The sequence below is a fragment of the Bos indicus x Bos taurus genome, chromosome 11, assembly GCF_003369695.1.
Source record: "Bos indicus x Bos taurus breed Angus x Brahman F1 hybrid chromosome 11, Bos_hybrid_MaternalHap_v2.0, whole genome shotgun sequence".
NCBI classification, from domain to species: Eukaryota; Metazoa; Chordata; class Mammalia; order Artiodactyla; family Bovidae; genus Bos; species Bos indicus x Bos taurus.
In genome coordinates, this window is record NC_040086.1 from 46,440,460 (window position 1) to 46,450,910 (window position 10,451).

Here is a 10,451-nt window from a genome sequence, read left to right on the forward strand (position 1 = left end):
AAAGTGATGGTTACAGGTATGTATGTGCAGAGGAAAAATTGTTCTTGGTTTGCTGATGATACACAAGCTGGAGACAAGAATTCTTTTTTTTTTTTTTTTGTCAATCTGGATTTTCAGGTTTTTCTACAATGAATAATCTTAACAGTACCTAAGCACGCGGGGAGCTCCACCTCCAGCATTTTCCATAGTCTTGGCAAAGGCATACAGGAAAGAAGGAAGAAGGGAAGGAAAGGAGGGAGGAAACGAAAGAGGGAGAGAAGGAAGGAGGGCAGGGAGAAAGGAGGAAAGGGGGTTGTTCTAGCTCACTGCATGTTTCCCTTGGGTCTGGCAGGGCCAGATGTCTAGGAGCTCAGTGATCACAAAGGGCTGGAAAGCCCCTGGAAGTTCTTCAGAATTGCTCGAAGAAGAAGACTGTTTCTAAAACTTTCCTTCTCTGAGTGAGATAATGAGTGGCAGGTGTTTCTGGAAGCTTAAGGTGGTATGAAATCACTCTGGAAATCCTGCTCCTCCCGAGACTGAGGCAGTTTCAGGGGCCCCTCCCTAGGGATCATTAAAAGGGCTGAGGCAACCTTGGAGGAGCAGGCAGACAGCACGGGCTCCGTCAGGAGAAAGGAGAATTCCAAGGTGTCCTCTGGGGAACTGAGCCTCGCCTCTCCTGACCCCAGACCTAGAATTCCCCTGCTCCTTGGGGGTTCTTCCCATGCCAGGGCAGAGGGTGGAGGGGGGAGGTGGGGAGGGCTCAGGGGGCCCAGGTCCCCTGCAGCTCAGCCTCCATTTCCACCTGAGATTTTCTGTTATCTCAAAATAGGAGAGTCTACACACCGGGAAGCTCAAGATGGTCCTGAGCGGGGCGCTGTGCTTCCGGTGAGTATCTGAGCCCCTGACTGATTCGTGTCCAGTGGGAAGGGGCGCAGTTCCAGGTAGACCTGTTGTCCAGTCTTTCCACTGAGGGGATGCTCAGGATTGCCTACAGTGGGGGTGGCTGGAAAGGTGTGAACAGGCACCTACCTCTTGCCTTTAGACCATCTCTTCCAGCCTCTCCAGACTGGGGCAGGCTTCCCTCTTGGGGGTTACCTGATGAGAAAAGAGCTGTGGCCTCGTCCATCATAATGAGAAAGGCAGTTAGGAGCTTGGATCCCTACTGTTACCTACCATCCCCGCCCTCCAATGTGGTGAAGTGAAGTCGATTCAGGCATTACTTCCTTACTGCCCTTTGGGACAAAATAGCATTAGCAAAACTCTTCTGTCAGTCTGTCTGTCCACTGGCCTATGCTGAGTCAGGCGCTCCACTCTGGACTTGGAACAGTGAATGAAAAGACTCCTGCTCTCACTGAGCTCAGGGTCTAGTATAGCTTGCCCCCCAAGAGAAGCCAGTCTTATGAGTGGCTTTATATAGTGGTGCTCTTCAGTCAAGGAAATGTGGAAAATAGGTTTTCTAGGTCCCCTTTCGAAGAGGACTGTAGCACAACTCAGCATATTAGTTACTTTGAAGTAGAGATTTCTTTGTGTTTAGCCAACATTTAGCCAATTTGTATATAGCATACATTTTTTTCCCCATATGACATCTGGAAGAACCCCCTTCAGAATACATCTTTCACCTCACAGGATGTCAGAAAATCAACTGAGATTGTAAATGTGAATTAAATTTGAAAAACAAAATGAAAGAATTTTAAATGTAAAGAAATCCTTCACATAGTAGGGACTATATAGGCAAGTGGAAATATTAATAAATGCACCAAGCAGAAGAAGTAAAGGTAGAAGTTGATAAAGGCACATTTTAACCTTGAAAAGGCCTGAACAGCATCTATCCCATCTTCTTAGTTTAGCAATGAGGAGACTCATGCCCAGAGAGACTGAATCATTTGTCTATTGTGACGATGGTGGCAGAGCCAGGGTGAGAACCCAGGACTCTGACCCACAGTTTAGTTTCCTTTCCAACGTGGCACATCAAAGAGTCTGGTTAGTGTAGAAAAGATTGCAGAGGGTGAAGGAGAAAGTCCAGACTCAGATAGGAGGCTGTGGTGTCCCGGTGATAGGTATGTGCCCCAAGGGGTGGGAGAGGAGGCTGTGCCATTACTTCCGGATCAGTGGGAAGAGAGGGCGATAGTGCCTGAGATTGGGGGAATCTCGAGAGACCAGGTGAGCTGGAGCAACCCGTCCCCTAACTGAGTGTCATCCTGTCCTGATATTTCAGAATGAAGGATGCAGCATTGAAGGTGCTTTACCTGCATGATAATCAGCTTCTAGCCGGAGGCCTACAAGCGGGGAAGGTCATTAAAGGTTGGTGGCCAAAACCTGACCCTACTTCCCTAGGTCTCTCTATATGCTCAGAGGGAGGGGTTCTGAAGAGGACTCAAAAACACTAGCACAAACCTACAGACCTGACACAGTAGATAGGGCATCAAAAAACCAGGCTCTGAGCAAGGACAAATGAACTACCACACTTTCCAGAATGGCGCCATGCACCAGAAGCCTCTATGTAGAGGTGGGATTCTTTTCCAAGATGGCTGTTTAGTCATTTCCTCGGTAGGTAGAGCTGCGTCCAACATCCCTTTTCCTGGTAGCCCTTGCTGAGGACAGCACTAACGCAGGCTGTCTAAATCTTTACTTCCATGTGAGAGGGGGTTTCTGCCTCTTTACTCTGGGTCCCCTTGGCTCTCTGAGGGTCCTTGGTCACTCAGAGTGGTGGGACTTAGAGGGGCAGGTGGCACCATCTGCCTTTGTGCTCACAGCATGACTGGGCCTGCTCACTAAGCAGCACACACCTGGAACACTCTTACCAGGTGTTAGGGCCAAGTAGAGCTCTCTATGAGGTTGTGTGTGTGTGTGTGTGTGAGAGAGAGAGAGAGAGAGAGAATGAGAGAGAGAGAGAGAGAGAGAGAGATGGAGGAATTATACAGAGAGGAACGAGACCTTTTTCTGATCTCAGGACTCTCACAGGAGGGTAGAAAGATATCCAAATAACTCTAATTGGGAGTTTTATCAAGACAGGTTACAGAAAAGTCTGGAGGGTCAAGGGGCGTTGAAAGAGGTGATCAAATTTCTCTTGGGGTTTGGAGACTTGAAGTTTTTTTCTGGACAATGGAGTGGATGTGGGGGTGGAAGATAGTATCATCTTCAAGATCCTATGTGTCTTGACGTTCACTGGACCACCTTAGGAGACCACCCTTCCCTACATGACAGCTGCTATGAAGCTCCCCTTCTGCCCAACCGTGGGGGAGGGTGTCCGATACAGCCCACAGTTGGGGAGAGAGAGGAAGGGCAGTCAAGGTTCCCGCATCCCCTTCTTCCTCTAGGTGAGGAGATCAGCGTTGTCCCCAATCGGTCTCTGGATGCCAAGCTTTCTCCAGTCATCCTGGGCGTCCATGGTGGGAGCCAGTGCCTGTCGTGTGGGACAGGGCAGGAACCAACCCTGAAACTAGAGGTGGGTCCTGTCGGGGCACTCTCACCACTCTCTGGCTTCACTAAGTCAAAGATGCTGCTGCTGCTGCTGTGGCTGGGGCACCTCTCCCTTGCAGGATTCTGTTGATCATGGCTCTGCCTCCTTATGTTCCATTTGCTCCTGTCCCTCACCTGTCATGCCCTCTGTCCGCAGCCAGTGAACATCATGGAGCTCTACCACAGTGCCGAGAAGTCTAAAAAATTCACCTTCTACCGGCGGGACACGGGGCTCACCTCCAGCTTTGAGTCGGCTGCCTACCCAGGCTGGTTTCTTTGTACAGTGCCTGAAGCTGACCAGCCTCTGCAGATCACCCAACTCCCGAAGGACACCAGCTGGGACAACCCCATCATCGACTTCTACTTCCAGCAATGTGACTAGGGCAACATGTCTCCAGGGCTCCCTGCAGGCCAGCTCTGGCAGGGGCTGGAGGTGTAGGAGGACACCCGTGGTGTCACTCTGCCTCTGCTCTCATGGCCCCCACTTTTGAGGGCTGGGCATACTGTCAGTCTTCCTGCCCTTGTTTCCCAGTTTGGGTAAATCCTTCTGAGATTTGGGGCCTTGTACAGTTTCTTCTCCTGCTGATTGGCACTACTGGTGTGAATCCTTGAAAAAGCCCCATGAAATAAACCTCTAATGAGTCAGGGTCAGGGGAGTGGTGGGAACCCTCCATGCTTTGTGATAAAGTACCTGGTAGCTGTTAGCCCCACAGGGCAGCACATCTCTGGTTGAGCCTATCAGGGCCACCAGCCGGCCACACGAGGTCCCCACTGTGCAGAAGAGGGAGAGTGTTCATAGAGTTGAGGACACAGACCCTGCCCCCTTCTCTTTAATTCAGCCACCATCATATGCTGCCTTTTCCCTCTCTACCTTCATGTTTCAGCCATGGATGGGAGAGGGTGGTGGTGTCTGAGGAAGTGGCTCCAACTCAGAAGACGGAAGATGGGCATGTCACATCTTTTGAAATCCAAGGCACGATTAAAACCCAAGATACTGATGTCTCTTTACATGGAAAGATGCTCATGACATATTGAGCGAGAAGAATGAGTTACAAAGTAGCATATCTTGTAATTGCAATTTAATGAAAAAAAAAAACCTATTTATGTATATTTCGGCATAGAAACAAAAGTCTGAAAGAGTTGACTTCCATTTTAGCAACGTCAGGATAATGCTATTACAGGTGATTTTTCTTTCCTTCTTTTTATTTATCTGTATTTTCTAATTGTTCTACAATGAAGCTGGAGTGACTGATGATCCCCAGTCGCTTGGTATTCATGCCCCACCCCTGTGCTCCCTCCCACACTGGACCACAGTTGTTTCCATGACCAATAGAACACAATGGAAGTGATGTTATGCGGTTTGTGAGATTAAGTTATAAAAGACACTGTGGCTTCTATCTTGGTCTGCTTCTTTGTTCACCTGCTCTGGGGGAAGCCACCCACTATGTGTGAGCAGCCCTATAAGGAGGCCCAGTGGTGGAAAATAAAGGCTCCTGACAACGGCCACACAAGTGACCTTGACAGTAGCTCAGCCTCCAGCCCACCTAGGCCTTCAAGTGATGCACCTCTGAGTGACTGTAACCTAGTGAGAGGCTGAAGCAGAGTCACCCAGCTAAGCTCAGCCCAGTCCTTAGGAACTCTGAGAACATAAGTGTTCCTGCTTTATGTTGTTGAGGTTTCGGGTCAAGTCACTTGTTACCCAGCAATACATGACTAGTATGGAGGGGAAGAGAAATAAATCATTTACTTTATTATGATTGCAATTTTCTCCAGTGCTTTTACTGTCCTGCTCAAAATGAACACCATCCCTTTATTTCCCCAAATATGAAACTTAAAAAGCTGACCAGGGACGTCCCTCATGGTCCAGTGGTTAAGAATCTGCTTTGCAAGGCAGGGGACATGGGTTCGATCCCGGGTTGGAGAACTAAGATCCCACATGATGCAGAGAAACTAAGCCCCAGTGCCACAACTACCAGAGCCCAAGTGACACAACTAGAGAGTCTGTGTACTGCAATGGATTCCACGTGACATAACAAAATCCCGAGTGTGGCAACTAAGACCCGACACAGCCGAGTAAAATAAATATATTGTTTTAAAAGCTGACCAGACTCAATTGGTTGAATATTCTGTTTCCACAAGATTTAGATCTTTCTCAACTACCTTTGCACCTTCAGACATATGGCCCAGAGGCTGTGACTCCAGGGTCTCTGCCTAAACCGTGGGGAATCATAGCAGAAGCCAGAGGAGGGGTCCAAATGGTAGTTCCATGTGTCCCCTCTGCACCTTGCCAGTCAGACCAGCCTGGCAGGTTCAGCTGCCACTGAAGGATCAGCAAGGGAGAGGCCAGGCCAGAGGGTCTGGCTCCAGGGACCTCAGCAGCTCCAGCCCAGAAGCAGCATAAGGTCTCAGGCAGCAGACAGCAAGGCCACAGGCCCCTCAGGGCTGCTGAGAACAGACTTGGTTCACACTGTCTGCCCACACACCCAGAAAAGGTCTCATATCGTCACCTCCTCCCAGGAGCCCTTGCTGAGTTGAGAGCCGTGGTCATCAGCTCTGACAGTGCTTTGTGCTCACCTGTATGCTAACTCCCGCTCCTTGTAATAAGCTGACCTGGGATCTGAGGCCCCTGAGATCACCTCAAGGTAAAGTCTGTCCCGGCTTGTTTCCAAGCACCTTGTGTAATGTTTGGCAAATTATTGGAATCCAGAGAGTGTCAAATGTGGAGACTATTCCTCCACCCAGAATATTCTTTCACCCTCTTCTGCCTGTCAAAATGGACCCACCCTGCAGGGAACAGCTGAAATTCTTCCTCATTCTTCAAGCTTTTTCCAGCTTCAAATGTGATTGCTGTATCACTTGTAGGCTGATAGAATTCAAAAGGGCTTTAGCAGGGATGAGCTGACAGGAGTAGTTGAAAGAGGAGGAATTATATAAAGGGCTAAAGCCCTTTCAATTCTAGGAATTTATCTTTCTACTCAAGGAGGTTCTCCCCTCTATTGTCTTCAGTATTCCCTGGGCTCAGAGATTAGAGTCTGGTCTTTTCAAGTGTTTATGACTTAGCTCCCCAGTCAGACTGTAAAGCTACTTAATAACAGGGACCATGTCTTACATGTTTCTGTTACAGGTCTTGTTAATGCTCAGTGAGCACTCATTGGTTGCCTGGTATAATACTCCGTGCTTTGACCTTTTCCATTGAGGGGACAAGAGTTTGGGAGAAGGGGTGAAGAATGACTATTGGCCTTAGGAAACAGAAATCTGTTTCCACCTCTGCCCATATTTTTTCATTGCTCACTCTGCAGACATCTGGGTATAGGACTGACCTCTCCCTTGTCCTCATCAAGCCCTTTATGAAACTTTGCAAATGACCCATGAAGGAGAATTACAATAAAGCAGTTTGTCCCCAGAGAATACCGTGCCTAAGTATCTCTGCCCCTTGTAAGTGGGTGGATAGATGGGTAGATATTCTGATTGGTGGATGGATGGGTAGACGGATGGATGGATGGTGGATGGGAAGATGTACTGATGGATGGGTGAATAGGTAGATGAACTGATGGATTGATGGATAGATGGATGGATGGACAGATGAGTGGCTAGATGGACTGAATTAAGCAGTATCAATCAGAGGCCCAGGTGTTCTTCACCCCTGCCCTGCTTACACTGTGTCATATACCCTTGTAGTCTAGGGCACAGGGCACCTGCTCAATCCCAGGATAAATCTAAGGTCAATGTCTTCTGACTGCAGTAGATTTCTTTAGACATTCATCTCATCAAGCTGGTACCAATTAATAGAGCCTGTTGAAAAACAAAGATGTCCCTTTCATCTTCCCCAACAGGGGCTATTCACAATATCATCAACTCCCATTCTCACATTGCCTTGATGGCCACAGCCTGGCTACGGACAAAAATTTGTCTTTAGGCCCTTCAGACACACTCACTCTTGCCTCTTCTGCCTCCCTAAGTCTAGATGGAGCCCCATGGGAACCAAAGGGAAGGTGATATGAAGATGTCTGACCCCAGCATCATTTATCTGGCTGCCAAAACCACCAATCAATGACAGTAGCTTTGAGTAGGGTCCCAGCACTTGGCTTCTGCGAAGGCTTTATGGGTGACTCTCTCCCCTTTAACAAACATTCATTAATGTTCCCACCTTCTTATTAGCTAGACTGTGCCAAAGACCTTGTAAAATCCCAATGCCTTTCTTCCCCATCCTGGAGCCAATTATAAACATTGCTATAGGCTGACCCATCCTGATCAGGCAATATAAACTCAGTGTAGACAGCCTGGAGAAATCAGTTGGAGGTTCCAGGCACCCAGGATCTGCAGGTCAGTGGTGGAAGGCAGTGTTCTCTCTTTTTCTCTTTTCTTATCCCTCTATCAATAACTCTGATTGGCAACCTCCCTTTAATTCCTCCTGGCAAGCTCTCTAGTTAGCAAGGTATCCCCTACATAGATATCATAGGATGCTAAATAAGTCTAGGGACACATAAAAGAATTTGAGGAGAAGGTATAGCTAAGTCATGTCAAAGTTTTTAAAGGTTTAGGATGACAGATTTTAAATAAATTTTAAAATACTTCTAGATTTATTTGGCTGCATTGGATTTTTTGTTGCAGCACGCAGGATCTTTTGTTGTGGCACACGGACTCCGTAGTTGTGGCTCAAGTGATTAGCTGCTCTGCACTTTGTGGGATCTTGGTTCCCTGATTGGGATCAAACCCATGTCCCCTGCATTTCAAGGCAGATTGTTAATCACTGAACCACCAGGAAAGTCCTCAAGGAGCACGGATTTTAGAAAGTAATTTCAGAAGAAATCATTTAGGCCAGTGGTACCCAGCAATGTTTGATGAAGCCTGATTTTCTTTAGGGATGCCCCAGTGCCTTTGGAGGGGGGAGGCAGTGTAATTAATATATTTTTTTAATTTTTAAAAATTAAAAAAATTAAATTTTATTGTTGATTTACAGTCTTGCCTGGTGGCTTAGCAGGTAAAGAATCTACCTGCAATGCAGGAGACATGGGTTTGATCCCTGGGTCATGAAGATCCCCTGGAGGAGGGCATGGCAACCTACTCTGGTATTCTTGCCTGGGAAATTCCGTGGACAGAGGAACCTGGCAGGCTACAGTCCACAGGGTCGAAAAAGAGTCAGACACGACTAAAGTGACTGAGTATGTGTGCATGAATGCATAGTTGGTTTACACTGTGTTAGTTTTTGCTAAGGAGCAAAATGAATCAGTTATATATGTTTGCACGCATGAATGCATGCAGAGTGGCTTCAGTTGTGTCCGACTCTGTGACCCTATGGAGAGCAGCCCACCAGGCTCCTGTGTCCACAGGATTCTCTAGGCAAGAATAGTGGAGTGGGTTGCCATTTCCTTCTCCCACATTTCCCGAAGGAGGGGAAATTTCCCAGCCACCCGAGACCAGGCCCTGGCCTCGCCAGCCAGTCAGCACCTTGTACAAATGACTGAGACCTGTTTCATAAGACATTTCTTTCAACTCAGGAGGCACCAAAGAATTGGGGTCAGCAGCTTGGCATGCTGAGAGAAACATCAGGTTCCCCCTATCTCTGAGAGGTAGCCAGGGAGGTAAGGGCCAAGGCAGAGTCCATTCTTTACTGGCATCTACACAGACACGTCCTTGTTATTTAGAACAATCAAAGTTTCCAGTGTAAAAACCTGTGGGCTTATTGCATCTACCCCCTGATGGTTTATCTTTTTCTTTCCATCAGACCTGCCATGAGGGCATGGTTTGTTAATTAATTTGTTTATTTCCAGGGATCTCAGACTCACAGATCCTTCTAGGCATACAGAGAGACTATTAACACAGTGAAAGTGAAATTGTTCAGTCTTGTCCGACTTTTTGCGACTCCATGGACTGTAACCCACCAGGCTCCTCTGTCCATGGGATTCTCCAGGCAGGAATACTGGAGTGGGTAGCCATTCCCTTAGTTGTTTAGTTGCTCAGTCATGTCCATCTCCTTGAGACTCCAATAGACTTAGCCCACCAGCCTTCTCTGTGCGTAGAATTTCCCAGGCAAGAATACTGGAGTGGGTTGCCATTTCCTTCTCCAGATATACAAATATATCAACTCATTTTTCAGATTCTTTTCCCATTTAGGTCATTACAGAATATTGTGTAGAGTTCCCTGTGCAATACAATAGGGTCTTATTAGTTATCTATTTTATATAGAGTAGAGTGTTTGGTTACCAAGGGGAAAGGTGTAGTGAGGGATAAATTGGGAAGTTGAGATTGACATACACCCAGTACCTACTTCAGTGGTCAATGCTTACTGGGTTCCCATATCTCCATTTCTCTATGATTCTGCTAAGCAGGTACCTTTTATCCATTTAATTTTCCTTAGGTTCCCATGAAAACTTTTCTTTGAAACTTAAAATAGTTTTGAAAACTACTGATCTTGCCTGGCCTCTCATTCTAATGATAAGAAATTGGAGGCCTAGGGACAAAAAGGGACTTTCCAAGGTGGCAAAACAAACTTGTAGTAGAGTTAATTCTAGAACCAACCTTCCATTTGAATCTGCAGTATGTGTCCTACTTGTAAGCATGGATGTATCTCAGCTGGGGCAGGTGGAGAGAGCTACAAGCTTTGTTTTGTGGCCTAAAGAGCCTGTTCAATTTAATAAGGGAAATAAATGTCTACATATAAAACAATAAATAATGCAATGAAACTTAGTGGGAGTTCAGAGTAGGATTGCAATGGTAAAGAAAATAGTCTTTAAACATTGAGTCATAGAATCACTGATAGTTTGATCTGGAAAGAATTTTAATAACCACATACTCTAATTCCATGATTTATAGATGCTGAAACTGAAGATTGGAGGTTAAATGACATGACTTTGTAAGTCTGACCTGATAATTAACTTGGCAGAACTAGATACTCAACTATAGATAATACTAATGGTATTATAATTATGGTATATTATTATCTATCTTGAATTCACAAGATAACATCCTAAGCACTTTTCTTTCATATCCCATGGAGCTACAATCCATCCATT

The 10,451-nt window shown here is 46.6% G+C and overlaps 1 protein-coding gene across 1 annotated transcript; it reads left to right on the forward strand.

Moving 5' to 3' along the window:
• The first annotated feature begins 545 nt into the window (after positions 1-545).
• Positions 546-4,835, forward strand: IL36RN (interleukin 36 receptor antagonist). Its single transcript, XM_027554401.1, has 5 exons — positions 546-624; positions 809-864; positions 2,195-2,280; positions 3,297-3,424; positions 3,596-4,835. Exons 2-5 carry the CDS (start codon positions 836-838, stop codon positions 3,818-3,820), a joined length of 468 nt encoding a protein of 155 aa, XP_027410202.1. The 5' UTR covers positions 546-624; positions 809-835; the 3' UTR covers positions 3,821-4,835.
• Positions 4,836-10,451: the final 5,616 nt, after the last annotated feature.

Bases quoted from the DNA above. Each gene is read 5' to 3' on its own strand.
- IL36RN (XM_027554401.1), top strand. From the start codon at position 836: ATGGTCCTGAGCGGGGCGCTGTGCTTCCG. The intron at 2,281-3,296 runs GTTGGTGGCCAA...TTCTTCCTCTAG, and splicing joins AGCGGGGAAGGTCATTAAAG to GTGAGGAGATCAGCGTTGTC. The intron at 3,425-3,595 runs GTGGGTCCTGTC...CTCTGTCCGCAG, and splicing joins AACCAACCCTGAAACTAGAG to CCAGTGAACATCATGGAGCT.